This window comes from Nycticebus coucang, chromosome 6 (genome assembly GCF_027406575.1).
Source record: "Nycticebus coucang isolate mNycCou1 chromosome 6, mNycCou1.pri, whole genome shotgun sequence".
Lineage (NCBI taxonomy): Eukaryota > Metazoa > Chordata > Mammalia > Primates > Lorisidae > Nycticebus > Nycticebus coucang.
Window position 1 is genome coordinate 6,874,005 of NC_069785.1, and position 15,909 is coordinate 6,889,913.

Here is a 15,909-nt window from a genome sequence, read left to right on the forward strand (position 1 = left end):
GAGGCTGTTGAAACGTTTTCCCCGAGTGTGCCCATCTTGGCTGCCTTTTCCTAGGCCTCCTTCCTCAGCAGGTGGGTTTTTCCAGCATCTGCGCTCACACACCACTAGAACAAGGGACAGCATTTGGAGAGAAGCTATTTCAAGCCCACGGACGTAGTCCCGTGCAGCAGTGACCCAGCTTTTCTTTCTGGAAGGGGCCTCTTCATTTCCTCCATGTTATCTGAGTCTCTATCCAAACATCCTCTGATCTGCTTGAAAGGATTTCCGATTTCCTGAAATCTGGTCTGTGACAACAGAGGCCTCGTAGCCTCTCTCAGAGACTTGAAGTCACTTTATGTGGTCACCTGAACACAACTCAACTACTCAAGACTTTTCTTATTAGTTTCGTCTGCTGACTACAACAGTGTTGTGTGATTCATAAAAACAGTGAGTCCAGCTGGTGGTGGAGAGGGGGGCTCAGGGAACAAACCCACTGATCGTGGTCCAGTTATACATTGTCCCATATTTTTTAAAAAATGCTTCTGGGCTCGGCGCCTGTAGCTCAGCAGCTAGGGTGCCAGTCACATGCGCCAGAGCTAGTGGGTTCAGATCTAGCCCAGGCATGCCAAACAACAATGACAACTACAACCAAAAAATATATATATATAGCCAGGTGTTGTGGCGGATGCCTATAGTCCCAGCTACTTGGGAGGATGAGGCAAGAGAATCGCTTAAGCCCATGAGTTTGAAGTTGCCGTGAGTTGTGATGCTGCAGCACTCTAATGAGGGTGACAAGGTGAAACTCTGTCTCAAAAGTAAATAGATAAATAAAATTTAAAAAGGCTTCCAGACACAGTACATTTTTCTAATTTTCACAAAGGACCTGCTGAGGCTACTGGTTGACCTGGTTATATGGTTACATAAGAAGCTTCAATTCAGGGAAGAGGTTCTGGGAACAGGGATACAGCTTAGTTGCTGTGATGGAGGTGGGGGCAGAAGGCTGGGAGTAGTGCTGCCAGAGGGGAGAGATGGGGAGAGAGCCAGGAGGCCTCTGGTTTTGATGATCATTAGCTTTTGTTACAGATTTGCAGTGTAAGTCTCTTCCCTGTCATCAGTAAAATCTTAATGCAGAAAACAAAAAAAGCAGCACTGTCCAGGGGTCTGGAGAAACCGTGTGCCCACACGTAGAAGAGGAGGCCTCCTTCCCAGTATCAGCTTGGAGCAATTTGACAAAACAAATAATAGTCTTTGTGCTGAGTATTGTTGACTAACTTAACTTCAACAAAAACTTCTTTGCAGAAATGGAGCTCAAGTAACCAGGCATTTCCCCAGGAAGGTCAGTGATGTCTGAGCTAGGTAGTCATGAACACTTGTGGTTTCCTTGTGGATGGTGAGACTCCTTCCTGTAGCCATCTGTATTTTTTGTTAACCTGCTGTTCCCTGCGGTCAGTGGTGTGCTGGCCACAGGAGTCATATGGACTCTGGAATGACTGCCTGATGTGTTAGACCTAGGACTTTTCACTGCTGAAACCTGTCTTGGTTTACTCTTTCCTTTCTTGAGCTGAATTCCATGGCTTCACTAAAGAATGTGTTTATGCTGCTGCTTTATTTTTATTAGGGTACCAGAACATCTTGTGAAGAGCATAACTTGGCAGACGCTGCAAGCTGTAAACTTTTGCCACAAACACAATGTAAGTCTCATGATCTCCCTTGAAGAAATCAGAAGGCTGCCCTGAAGCTGAGGGATCATAATTTCTTACCCAAATCTTCATGAGTCTGGTTTGGGGATTCATAGAGGCTAAAAATGCCACCTTAACTATGTCCTTCTTGCTCAGGTCATATAGAACACACATTTCCATGATCTGAAGAAACCGGTCATATTTGCACTGGTTAGAGACTGCTCAGGTTGAAGGTAGAAGAATCACCTTCAGTGGGAGTCTGTATTGGTCTGGTGCCCTCAAAAGGCTCTGAAATTGGAGGGGGATGCCAGGTGACTATGCCAGTTGGAGAAGGTGGCGTCTCAAGTCCAGGGCACAAAGGCTGGTATGTGCTTTGGTGAGACAGAGGGCTGAGCCTGGCCCCAAGCAGCCCTTGGAAACCTCTGACACTCTCAGCCACTGCAGGGCTGGTGGGAGGCACAAGTGGCCTGATGCCCAGGTGATGGGACTCCGCAGATGCTGGGAAGCCTCCGGCTCCCTCCAGTGTGATACTGCCTGCTCGTCCACTCCCCCTGCACACAGGAGCCAGAGTCCACCGCTGGAATATTCTGGGTTGATTTAACTCTCCCTCCTTGTGCTGTTCCAAATGATTTTTCCTGAAGCTGCATTCCCAGAAGGAGAAAATGTAAGAGAAGCCAGCACTTCTCCACGCCCATCTGCCAAAGGCACACTAGGGAGAGTGGGCACCCATCTGTACTGCTGGTCACGCTTTCCTTAGAGCAGCTTTAGGATGATGGTGCAAGAGAGCCAGCTTGAAGGCCCCAGTGGGGAAGATCAGAGACTCTAAAGACAAATGTGCTGCATGCCACAGGTCCCAGGAGGGCCCCAGACACTGCTCCATGTTGGGGGAGGGTTCAGAAAATGTGGAGAATTCCCAGAATGAATGGGAGTATGTTCTTGCTTATAAGCACATCTGACCATATGTCATCATGATAGTCATGAGTGAACCTATTTATAGCGGTGTGTGAAGCCAGTGGTAAAAGAATAGAGCTATCATAACTATTAACTGCTGAGAACAAAACAGACTGTAATAAACTAACTCAAAAATTGCCTGCCCCCCAATTTTCCGGAATAATAAACACCTGTGGGGAGACACTGATGCTGATCTTTCATTCAGAAGGTCCTTTGGAGTGAGAACTGGTGAGGCTGAAGAAGAAGCTTTGTCTTCTTTCCAGATTCTAGAAAGTCAAGAATAACCCCAGGGCCTTTGGGTGACAGGCTGAGGAGCGTCGTGCAGGATGCAGAAGGAACAAACATTCCCCTCCTGAGCAGGAAGACTTGGGGGAAGGGAGATATATTTAGGAATCCTTAGGAGCTAGATTTTGACCCCACTGCCCAACTGGTATTCTCCCACCACCCCCACCCACCCAGGACAAAGTCTCTCTCAGTCGCCCTGGGTAGAGTGCTGTGACGTCACGGCTCACAGCAACCTCAGACTCCTGGGCTCAAGAGATCCTCCTGCCTCAGCCTCCCGACTAGCTAGGACTACAGGTTTTCTTATGTGTTAATTAGGTTGTTTATTTGTTCTTTGCCAAGGACATTCTCATTTAATAAGAAAATTATGTGAAGATTTTCAAATGTTTTTCTAAAATCGCCCTGTTAAAGAATGTTGGCTGTGGTCTGGAAACCACAGGTGATTCAAGCCTGGAGCACTAAGAACACTTGATGTGCATGGGACAGAGCTGACATCTAGCGACTGTCCCCAGAGGGTGAGGGCTGCTGCCTACTCTTGTTTATCTTGTCAGAACAGATGTCAGAGCTGGAAGGGAGATCTCTTGGCAGGCTTGTGGTTACCGCCCTCCTCTTCCCCAGCTTATCTCCACTGGCCCAGGGCTAGTCCTGTTTATGCAGACTGTGTTCTGTTCTCAGTTGAACAACTGACTTGTGAATTCTGCTTATGCAACAGCTTGCAGTTCCTGCAACTGTGATGCAGGCCTCACCCAGGGCCTTTTGACATTTTCCCTGTCACCTAGAGTTGTTAGATTAAGTGCAGGACTCAGCTTTTTTTGAATCACATCAATTAAATTCTTCTTGGGGGCTGGGCATGGTGGCTCATGCCTGTAATCCTAACACTCTAGAGGCTGAAGTAGGAGGATCCCTTAAGCTCAGGAGCTAGAGACCAGCCTGAACAAGATCAAGAGTCCCTCTCTACTAAAAACGGGAAAAAGTAGTGTGGCGTGGTCCTAGCTACTTGGGAGGCTGAGGCAGGAGGATCACTTGAGCCTGGGAGGAAGTTGCAGTGGGCTGTGATGACTGCACTCTAGCAAGAGCCACAGAGTGAGAATCTATCTCAAAAAAAAAAAAAAAGCAGAGCTCTCAGTTAAAATTCAATTTCAGATAAACAAGCATAACTTTTTAGTAAAAGTATGACCCAAATAATACATGGGACATACTTACACTAAAAAATTATTTATTGTTTCTCTAAAATCCAAATTTAACTGGGTGTCTTGTATTTTTTGTTGACCCTGCATTCATTTTTCCTCTCACCATTTTTGATCCTTTCAGGACTTTAGGAATTTGGGATGATTCAGGGTATGATAGAGAGAATACTAGATTTATTTTAGGCTGGTCTTTTGCTATGAATTCAACAGGCCAATGAGAGATGTATATGATTTCTCTGCTATGTGTTAAAAATTTATGCTTTTTAGGGCAGCGCCTGTGGCTCAAAGGAGTAGGCACCGGCACCATAGGCTGGAGGTGGTGGGTTCAAACCCAGTCCTGGACAAAAATTGCAAAAAAAAAGAAAAAAAATTATGTTAAAAAATATATATTTATCCTTAATAATCTATTTTGTTTTGATTTTTGTAACTAGTGTATACATAGAGATGTAAAGCCAGAAAATATTCTCATCACAAAACATTCAGTGATTAAGCTTTGCGACTTTGGATTTGCCCGGCTTTTGAGTGAGTATTAACATTTTATTTAGTTAAGTATAAAAGATAGAAAAGTTCTTAATAGAATAAAGGATCTAAATGCTATAGAAACATACAAGCTAGTTCTTATATGTTCAGGGAACACATTTAACTATGAATTATAATTTTGTAATTATTGAAAATGTTTAGGCATCTATATTGGCTTTAATCTGTATGCTATCGGCAAATTACACTACAGTAAAGGTATTACTCTCCCAGTTTCTACCACTTCTTGCTAAAATGATACTTGTTAGAAGCACTATTTAAGAAGAGTGGTTTCCAACTTTGGCTTTGGGGAACTTTAAAAACCATACTGATCCCCCACCACCACACACACACACCCCTGCCCTCTCCAGGGATTTTGGTTTAAGTGAACTGGAGTGTGGCCCAACCATTAATAACTTTGAAAATATATTCTCAGTGATTTTAATATGCAACCAGCATTGAGAACCAATGGTTTAGAAAAGCACAAGATTCAGCATGAGCTTGATTTCTGAAGGCTCCCCTGCCAGCTTTGATTCCAGGCTTCCAGTGCCCTCTCTCTGTTTTCCATGTCCCTCCCCGGCCAGCTGGACCAAGTGACTGCTACACAGACTACGTGGCTACCAGGTGGTACCGCTCCCCGGAACTGCTGGTGGGTGACACACAGTATGGTCCCCCAGTAGATGTTTGGGCAATTGGCTGTGTCTTTGCTGAGCTGCTATCAGGAGCGCCTCTGTGGCCAGGAAAATCAGATGTGGACCAGCTCTATCTGATTAGGAAAACCCTGGGTAAGTGGTGCTTTTGTCTCGCCTCTTGGGAAATTGTATAGTTTCACGCATATTGGTCCAAAGCAGGGGCAAGTTCCAGGGACAAGTTTCTCATCTAACACCCTTTAGTTAGAAAAGAGGAAAACCCTCAAAGCTTCATTTAAATGACTCAATTAAAGGTATCCATGTTTGTTTCAATACAAATAATTAACTGTTATTGAGAACTTATTAAATTGTCCCAAAAGATACAAGATTCTTTCTGGAGCAGAGATCAGATCAAGTTTAACTGAACAATGATCATAACAGCAATAAAAGCTCATGTTTTCACAGGGGCTTAGCAGTTTACAGAAAAAACGCTTTTGTGGCCCATTCCACTTATTATGATGTGGTAACTCATTTGGATGTCCTTCACTCCAGCCTGCCTGACCAGTTTGGATTATTCATACTCTCTAAGGGAAGATTCTCACCCTTCTGAGTGAGAGGAAAGGGTCAGATTCTGACCCTTCTGAGTCAGGAGGAAAGGCTGGCTTTTCTCACTCCACCCTGATGCCTGTTCCTTTCTCTCTGCCCTTGGAGGGAAGGGGCAAGACGGGAGAGGAGAGGAGAGGTGAGGAGAGGTGAGGAGAGGTGAGGAGAGGTGAGGGGAGGTGAGAGGCAGAGGAAAAGATCTGCAGGCAGTGATTCCCTCTTCCAAAGTCAGGAGTTTAGACTCGACCCCCCTCTCCCCAGGTATGCCAAGTTAAAACAGACTTTTCCTCTTCTAAACTCTTAACGCACCTGCTATCACCATGTCCTGCCTTGTTCTCTTCCCTCTGAAGATACTGTAAGCTCCCTGAAGGTGAGACCAAGTCTTATATTTCTTGTTATCTTCCACCCGCATCTGCACACTGCAGGCAGTATATATGTGTTGATAGCTCAGCTGTGCCAAGTAACATGTAAGGTGACCTGTGGCCTTCCTCCACTGTGTTACACCCTCCTGTGTCACCCCTTTAGCCCCATTGGGGTTCCTATGGTACAGGGAATCATGCTCATGACGCAGCCCACTGACATCTACACAAGGCATTTGAGGGTGTATTTTGGTGTGACCCAGCAGTTTCTGGATTTGAATGAGAGGGAAACTTCTAAAACAAACTAGTAAATGTAGATGATAAGATACGGGGGTGGGAATTCTCTCCCAGTCCAATGGCAACGTATCTAGACCCCTGGTTGTGAGAGGCTTTGTTTTCCACTCTGCTCTGGAAAGTGAGCCTTGGTGTACCCCCAGGGAACCCTTCTGAGTATCTCCTTATATCTCTGAACGAAATTCCTCTAAAGTATTGTATCCATAGAATGTTACACGAGGGTGATTTTAGGTGATTTGGCTGAAATGTGGGCAGGATGAACTTTAGATCATCTTCTGGGATGCAGAAATGCTCCTTAACCTTGTCAGTTTCACTGCTTTACCTAATAAGTGTTTCTAAACAGTGGATGGAATGAAATTTCCAAGGGATCATTAACTGGTGAAACAAGAAAAGACGGTTTCCAGCTGGAAACATGTTCCTCTAGCTAGAAAATCTTCCATGATCTGGCTCAGCACCCGTATCTCAGGGGTTAGGGCACCGGCATGTGCATAGGGGCTGGCAGGTTCCAACCCGGCCAGGGCCTGCTAAACAACAATGACAACAACAACAAAATTGCTGGGCATTGTGGCCGGCACCCGTAGTCCCAGCTACTTGGGAGGCAAGAGAATTCTCTTGCTGAGGCAAGAGAATCGCTTGAGCCCAAGAGTTTGAGGTTGCTGTGATCTGTGATGCCACAGCACTCCACCGAGGGCGACAAAGTGAGACTCTGTTTCAAAAAACAAACAAACAGGGGGCGGCGCCTGTGGCTCAGTGAGTAGGGCGCTGGCCCCATATACCGAGGGTGGTGGGTTCAAACCCAGCCCCGGCCAAACTGCAACAAAAAAATAGCCGGGCGTTGTGGCGGGCGCCTGTAGTCCCAGCTGCTCGGGAGGCTGAGGCAAGAGAATCGCTTAAGCCCAGGAGTTAGAGGTTGCTGTGAGCTGTGTGAGGCCACAGCACTCTACCCGAGGGCGATACAGTGAGACTCTGTCTCTACAAAAAAAAAAAAAAAAAAAAAAAAAACAAACAAAAAGACTTCCATGATCTCCCTTCCGCAAATGTTTATTGAGTGCTTCTTCTGTGCCAGGCTCTGTTGTAAACGCCAGACCAATACACTTCCCTTGTGACCCATCAGGATTCAGTTAAAATGGTTTTGATTTGTAGTTGTTCTTTTGCTCTTTTTTTAAAAAGGTATATTTTGTTTGTGTGTGTGTGCTCCTCAGTTGTTGGGTTTGGACTTCTCAAATGCAATGTAAGTCCCATGGCATGAAACCTACGGCCTTGATTTCTGCCGCTTGCCTCCTCTGTGTCTGGCACGGCGCGTTGTCCCCTGCAGGGATTAGCCAGGCTGCTATTGATTGCAGGAAACTGCTGCCTTTGTGTTTCGGGCACAGGCCGATGGAGGGGAACCATAGATCAGTGTTTGCTAATCAATCTCATTTTCTCTTTCTTCTTGTCCAAAGGAGATCTCATCCCTAGACACCAGCAAGTATTTAGCACAAATCAGTACTTCAGTGGGGTGAAAATTCCAGATCCTGAAGACATGGTGAGTGGCCCATTTTGGTAAGAGCTCTGTAGGCCAGGCTGGCTAGATTTTGGTGATTACTCACCTGGCTGAATCCCCTGGCTCTCCCTGCATTGGAAGGTCAGTCTAAGAGTGAAAAAGAAAATTGTAGCAAATTGGCTGGCAGACCTAGGCCTTCAGTGCTAATTTAGAGGCTGTTGACAAGAATCTAGCCAGCCAGTTGGACAAGAATGCACCTGTCCTTTGTCATTTTCAGCCGTTAAGCCTGGGTAGTGCAGAGACAGTCAGTGTTTAGACATTGACTAATCCAGGTAAAGTTAACAATTTTTCCTCAGCAGTGTTCAGATTCCATACTCTCCTGTGCTCTCACTCCCCAGACTCTGGAGGAAACCCTTGGTGCTTACTTGGCCAGCCAGCCCCACTCTGTGCTTGCCCTCTCTGGCCAATGTGGGGAAAGCACCCATTTTTATTAAAAACTGAAAAATTAAAAATATTCATTCCCTCAACCCACTTAAAACAATTTATTCCAATGGAATCATTAGCTAACAGCTCAAGAAGTGGCATTATTTAATAGAAATCATTTCCTTTAGTAGGGGATCAATTAAATAAGTTATAGTATATCTTTGCAATAGAAATAACACATAGTAAAAATAATTAGATTTGTATGCACCTACATGAACAAAAAATCCACAATATATTATTATTTCAGATTGTATATGAAGCCCACACATTGTACCCCTTGATTGCACTAATGTACACAGCTGTGATTTAACAATAAAAATAAATGAAAAAATTTAATTTATATATAATTAATTATATATTAAATAATATATATAATTTGACATAATAAATATACAACACATATACATACGTTTACATATATGTACAAAATAATATGACAACATCTGGGAAGTCATGCAAAGCTTTTTACATTTGCGAAATAAATGATTGTACCCAGACATTAACAGTAGGTATCTCTTTCTGTTGGGATTTTGGGTCATTTTTTTCTTTCTTTATGATTTTTAAATACTTTCTAGTGTCCTCTAATGAGTTTATTTGATACATGTAATACAATCCCGGGGCTGCTCATTCCCGGACGGAAGTTCTGTGTGTCCCTGCCTCTCCCGCCTCCCCCCTCAGCCTCATGGCTTGTCCCACAGTGAAGACTTCTGTTTCCTCACCGCCTCTCCCTCCTGCAACACTAGCATGAGGAAAAGTGGGTTGTGCTGGGACACAGGCAGGAATGACCTGGCATCTGGGGGGTGACCCATCCGGCTCCCTTGTGACCTGGACATTCCTACTTCCCCACTAAATATCCCCTAGTGATTTCCTGTTCGCCTGGTGAAGCCTTAGAAACAACTGGGTTTTGAAAATGTAAGAAGCTTCCCATGGTTTCCCAGGGACTGTCCTGCAGGAGATTTCCTGTTGACAGAAACACAGGAAGAGGCAGCGCTGAGGCTGTGCTGCTGGAACATCTGCGCTGCAGTCCCTCTGCTGGTCAGCGACCCCGACAGAGGGGGACCTGCTTGCTCTGGGGGCTGGGAAGGATGGGCCTTCGTGTATCACAGCCAGCAGTGTCACGCGGGCTTTGTTGCTGAGATAGCAGAGCCTGGCGTTAGCAGTGGCAGAGCAAACCCCAGCGGTGCTCAGAGTCATCACACAGAAAGAGCCAGAGAAGTATTTGAGCTATGCAGGGTGGGGGGAGGCTGCTCTCCAGGGCCAAGGCAAACCTGCTTCAGGATTTCTTTTGTTTCGGTTGCATGCAGGGAATTCCAAAACGGAGGAAGGCTTTTCTCCCAAACTGTTAGCAGTGATTAGTACGTGCACAGTTCAGAACAGGGAGGGTCTGGTTCCCCGTCCACAACAGCACTGTGCTGGGACTGTGTGTCATAAGATGAGCCTGGCCAGCCAGGCCAGCCCCAGCCCACACGCTGCCCTCTGTATGCACACAACGCACTGAGGTCATTTATCTTCTCAGCTTCCCTCCACAGCTGGCCCTTGTCAGTGGTCTATCTTCTTAACTGGCCTGTCTGCCTGACTCTCTCCCTTAGAGTGTTATTTCTAATTGTCTCCAGCATGTGACTGGAGCAAAATAGCCTTATATGGCCAAAGGGAGACAGAGAAAAGCTGCCCAGGAGACTCTTTAAACAGTAGCTGATCAGGGAAACAGCAGGCTCTTGTGGGAGGAGACAACAGTGTTCGTTCCAGAAAAACCAAGAAGCATCTGTTCACCTGGGTAGGGGGGGAAATCTATTTTGAAGCTCTCTTTCTATGAAATGTTAATACATGCAGTCATTAGGACCGCCTTTTTATAATGCCAGTAAGAATACCAAAAATTTTTCTCTAGAGAAGCAAGTTATATAAGTTGAAGTAAAAAAAAATTGCTCAGCAAGTATTCTTTTTATTAGTGTTTACTTGTAATTTGCTACCTGCATTGGTTCTTCAGGAAGTAAAGGGAGTAATTAGAAGTAAATTTGGAAAAGCAATTTAGAAGTGGGGAAGGAAAGAAGCCGGGGAGTTTGCTGGACATGGGAGGTGGGGCAGACAGAGGGTGGAGTAGAGGAAGAAGCCAGGAAGATGCTTCTACTCAGAAGAAATCTAATTTGAGGTAGCCTTAATTTGAATGTATACTATAAATTAAAAGCCCCTTTTCTTTTCAACAGGAACCACTTGAATTAAAATTTCCAAACTTCTCTTATCCTGCCCTGGGGCTCTTAAAGGTAAAATCATGGCTTCCAGACCTGGGGGTTGGGGAGCACACAATTGTCATCACTCGGGAGTCGGAATTATTTATGTCAGTCCATGAAATGGAAAGTGTTTCTTTTAGAATTCTTCTTGTTTTCAATCTTTAAAATGGATCATATTCTATTACAGTGAAAACATCAGTATTTTACTTTAATAAACCTAACATATTTGAAATCTAAATTTATAGAAAATAGAAATTTTCAGGGGGGTGCTTTTTTTTTTTTATTTACAAAGGGATCCTTTCCCTCAAAAAAATGCTTAGCTGTAGGATCCTTTTAAGTGGGTACATTTGAAGTACATTTTGATTTTAAAATTTGATTTTTATATTACATAGTTACATATTTGAGAAATGTAACTCTCAAATAAAATGAGGTATGGTACCAATGAAAATATTCAGAAGTTACAGTAAATGTCCCACATGGTTTAAAAATTATTTAATATATATACTGATGCATTTATAACAAAAAAATAATTGAGACAGTTCCTTGGAGTATGTAGTTCCAAGATTTAATCTACCCAAGTATGAGCCCCTTGGCCTACTTAATGGCAAAGAAAATAGTTAAAAATCATTTAATATAAGGGCATGTACATTATGGCTTATATTCATATTCATATATTCTTGTAATGCATAGGCTATTTCTGGAAGCCGCCCCACACACACACAGAGTAGCTGATTTCAGAAGGAGGATACCTTGTTGAATACTGTATGACTTTTATTTGTATCACATGTAAATATTGGATTTGTTTATTGAGACAGAGTCTCCCTCTGTTACCCATGGGTAGAGTGCCATGGGGTCATAGCTCACAGCAACTTCAAACTCTTGGGCTCAAGTGATCCTCTTGTTTCAGCCTCCCAAGTAGTTAGGACGATAGGCACTGTCCAGAATAACATTTTTTCTGTTCTTAGTAGAGATGGGGTCTCTTGCTCAGGCCGGTCTTCAACTCCTAAGCTCAGGCAATCCACCTACCTCAGCCTCCCAAAGTGCTAGGATTATAGGCATGAGCCACCTTGCTCAGCCTAAATATTATTTTTTAAATAAACACACTAGTTTTTACAAAGTACATGCAAGGGACAAAACGGGCTCAATGAATAGAGGTAAGCTCCAAACCTGTATCTAGTTCCCCAAAATTGTATGATAGAAATACTTCTACTTCTGTTCTGCCTCAGAACAGAATAAGGTGGAGAAAATGATTTTTTGTTACTGCTTCTAGAAACGATTTACTTATCACATGGGCACATGTGATAGAATGAACTGAAGTCGTGACTGGTGTGTTTTCCTACCTTTCCCCCCTTCCCATTCCCAGCTGAAGGGTAAAGAAAGCCATTAAGCAGTTCCTCCAGTTTTGAGGAAACACGTTCTGTCCCTGCAGAGCTGCCTCCACATGGACCCTGCTGAGAGACTGGCCTGTGAACAGCTGCTGAAGCACCCTTATTTTGACAGCATCAGAGAAATAGGAGATTGGGCAAAAGAGTACGACAAACCAACACGGAAGACCCTAAAATACAGCCAAAAGCACCTGCCTGGGGTAAAAATGATGCACTGTTTTACAGAAACATCCAAGGTGACAGTTACAGATCACCTCACACCTGCCACCTGGCACAGAGAGTCACACTGTAGACTGGAGAGTGGTAATTATGGCTTGCAACTCCAGCACCCTCATTCCAGCACCAGGAGAGGGTCACACGACCCATATGACCCAGAGACATCTGCCTCCTGAGGCCCCTTCACCCTGAATCCTAAAGGTGTCCTTGACCAGCCAGTGTTTCCTGCTGCGACACAGGGGTTGGGGTTTCTGACAAGCATGAACTCAGGTCACAGCCCGGTGCATGAGTGTGGGTCCAGCTGAGCATGCTTCCTGTACTTTGGAAGATGAAATCAGATTTCTCCCAGGCAGTTCTCTGCCATCATGTTCACCTTCAGAATTAACACCCTGGCTTTATCCAGAAAAGAAACTCTTGTCCCCCCTGGTCCTTTGTCAGAGCTGGCTGGGGCACGTACCTTGATGCTACCAGCAGAAGGGTGGATTTAACCAGAGAACAGCATCCAATCTGCACTCTGGGATTTGTGAAGAATCTTGACTGTGTCAAGTGGTAAAATGGCCTAACCCGAGGTCTCTTGTCACAAGTTCTCCTGCCTTGGTCTTGGTCTTTCCCTTTGCAGCCCCTACTGCCTAGCGTGGTGAACTGGGTGGCATGTGTGAGGTTTGGAGGCAGGAAAAGGGTGAAAAGTCCATTAAGTACAGGTTCAGCATGAGCTCCAGGCCCTAAGGTAGACTAGTTACAAAATTAAGAATGTTTTTATTTTATTCTGTCACATATGATCTGGCGAGCGAAACAGACCAGAAATAGACTCCCCACCCCACCCTACAGTTGCTCCTTTTTTCACTGTTACTTTGGGTTCAAAAGCAAGAGTAGAAATACTTGAAAAAAATAGGGGAATTCCACTCTTTGATGTATTGCTTCCACATCCTGAAAGATTCAACTGTTTGATTTAAAAGTACTAAAAAATACCCTCTTTTCAAATACCTAAGGCTATATAGTGCAAAACAAAAATTATAGGTGTATTCTCCTGACTTTGATTTTGACAGTGACAGTAAATTCAAACACTTCCCAGAAGCCTGAAGCAGGGCTGCCTGCTTTCTTTTAGAGGTGGGATCTCATTCTGTTGCCCAGGCTGATCTCAAACTCCTGGGCTCAAGCGATCCTCATGCTTCAGCCTCTCAACCTCCCAAATAGCTGGGCACTATAGGCATGTGCCATTGTGCCTGGCTGGCTTGTCTTTGTAAGTAAGGGGACAAGTGGACAAATGGCCCAGGTTCTCCAGACACAGTTTTCTCTGCTGTAAAACAAGGCATTGGTTAAAACGGTGCCTAAGGTCCCCAGAAGGCCTCAACTCCTGTAAACCTATGCTTTTTTCCAATAACATTAAGTTGTAGATTTTCCTTTCTTTTTCATATTTTCATAATCTTATTTAATGTGCATGTTTTTGCTTTTTAATATAAAATAAAACTTTATAAGGAAGAACAGAGACCAAATTGAAACATTTTATCCTCTCTCAGGTCCTAGATTCTGTGCAAAAAAAAAAAAAAAGAAGTATTTCTGTGCTGAAAAAGTTATGTAATTATGTCTTTTCCAATGTACGCTAAATAATGAAGAAAAAGCATGGCAGAGTTTTGAACCTAATTCTGGGTTTTGTATTCTCGGTTGCAGCACCTCCCGCAGCTAACTAGCAGCAGCATCCTTCCAGCTTTGAATGACAAGAAGTACTACTCTCATACCAAGAAACTTAACTACCGTTTTCCAAACATTTAAGGAGCTAGGGGATTGATGATAAAAAAATTGATGGACAATTTGAAGAAAATAAAACTTATACATTTGATTGAAAACAATTACAATGTTGAAAACACACCCAGGAGAAAACATAAGCCAGTAATTGGGAGGCCACTTGGCCAGATATGAAGGGAAATTCCAGATTCAGACTTGCAGGCTTAATGGTGTCCAGAAAAGAAAGGAAAAACCTGTTTGGAGTTTCACTTGTCTTTTTGTTTCTGTGAGCAGTTGAGCTGAGGGACAGAAGATAAACTGAATCTACTCATGCCTCTGGGAAAATGAGATGATTTCGTAAAGATTTACGTTTCAGTTCTTCCACATGTCACATGTGAAAAACGAGTTACAAAACACCCACGTGTATTTCCTTGGGTCTGTTACCTGGAGTCCTGTATTTCCAGCCTTTCAGATTGTTTCAACCTCATATTTGAAGTGTTTTAGTTCTTGAAATCAAGATGTTTAAAATTCCATTTCCTGCTTGCTCTATCTCTTGATTTTTATATTTTAAAATATTTTTTGAATATTTAAATTCAAAATATTTAAAATTATGAATTACCATAAAGGCTTTGTAATTTATATGCTTATATATTTCTTACACACTAAGAATGCATTTCAGTGTCTTCTGCAGGCAAGATGGATTTACTGTATTATCAACATTTGTTCGCTCAATTCCCCTTGCAAACAATGGCACGAAGCTTGGCAGCTGACTAGAACAAGATCTACAGGCTTTGCAGGAACTGAATCTGTTAGCCCGAAAATAATCAGTACTTCATTCTCTCCAGCTCAGCCTCAGCCACAGATCTATAGGGCAGAAACTGTATATAGTGATCTTCTAGGTTTTAGAAGAAAGTGCTTGTGAGCTTTTACTTGGGTTGTGAGAGGCATGAGGTTGTAAACCAGTTTTGTCTTGAAACATCTTTTTATACTATGTGTGTACATACACATATACATATGAGGTTGGACGATTAAGTTGCACTCATTTTCCTCCTGAGTTAATTTTCTTTACTACATGTTTGGGCCTATCCTCTTATTGCTAAGTAACCTACTAAATTCTTGCATCTATTCAATAATTATGAATACCCAGGCAATTTAATGATATCCTAAGGCTTCTTAAGGTATGTGGCTTCCTGCATAGACCTGATGGTGTGTTAAATAAAAGCCTCAATATTATTCAATTCCTGTTAGGGAGCCTTGATTCAAATGACAAGGCAGGATATATAACTTCTGTGAATAGTTACAATTTTGTTTTTGTTTTTTTTTTTTTCCTTTTTTTCTTTTTTTGAGACAGAGTCTCACTCTGTCACCCTGACTAGAGTGCCGTGGTGTCATGACTCACAGCAATCCCACACTCCTGGACTCAAGCAATCCTCTTGCATCAGCCTCCCAAGTAGTTGTGACTACAGGTGCCCACCACAAGGCCTGGCTAGTTTTTTTCTATTTTTAGTAGAGACTGGGTCTCTTGCTCAGGCTGGACTTGAACTCCTGAACTCCAAACCAAACATACAGAAAATTTGACGTAGGTACATGACTATAACTACCTAATTCATCCAATATTTTTATTACAGAAAACCAGAATAGAAAAGTAGCTCCGGACTAAATTGTGGTAAAACAATTGTTGTAACAAAGAAATGAAACAAACTTGAAAAAAGGGGCTTATTTTTCCTAACGAGTTCTATTAAATCTATGCTTATGTTCAATTTAACCATGTCTGTTTCTTTTTCTTCAGCATGAAATCCATTATCACATGTGACTGTTCTACATCTCTATCTTTTATTTACCGTTTTCTGATTTTTTAAATGAGTGTTGATTATATTTATAGAAAGTATATCATTTGTACCATGTGCTGTTTACGT

The 15,909-nt window shown here is 43.2% G+C and overlaps 1 protein-coding gene across 5 annotated transcripts in view; it reads left to right on the plus strand.

Moving 5' to 3' along the window:
- Window positions 1–15,314, plus strand: part of CDKL1 (cyclin dependent kinase like 1) — a 61,787-nt gene extending 46,473 nt beyond the window's left edge. For 2 of the 5 annotated variants that reach the window (XM_053596083.1, XM_053596082.1), the window contains 6 exons: window positions 1,598–1,670; window positions 4,510–4,600; window positions 5,179–5,379; window positions 7,922–8,004; window positions 10,647–10,703; window positions 12,100–12,506. In XM_053596083.1, the coding sequence (XP_053452058.1) occupies window positions 1,598–1,670; window positions 4,510–4,600; window positions 5,179–5,379; window positions 7,922–8,004; window positions 10,647–10,703; window positions 12,100–12,447 (853 nt within the window). In that variant the 3' untranslated portion in view covers window positions 12,448–12,506. Of the gene's footprint in view, window positions 1–1,597; window positions 1,671–4,509; window positions 4,601–5,178; window positions 5,380–7,921; window positions 8,005–10,646; window positions 10,704–12,033; window positions 12,507–13,939 lie in introns of those variants that run through there. The other 3 variants (XM_053596086.1, XM_053596084.1, XM_053596085.1) reach the window with 3 other exon arrangements.
- The last annotated feature ends 595 nt before the right edge of the window (window positions 15,315–15,909 follow it).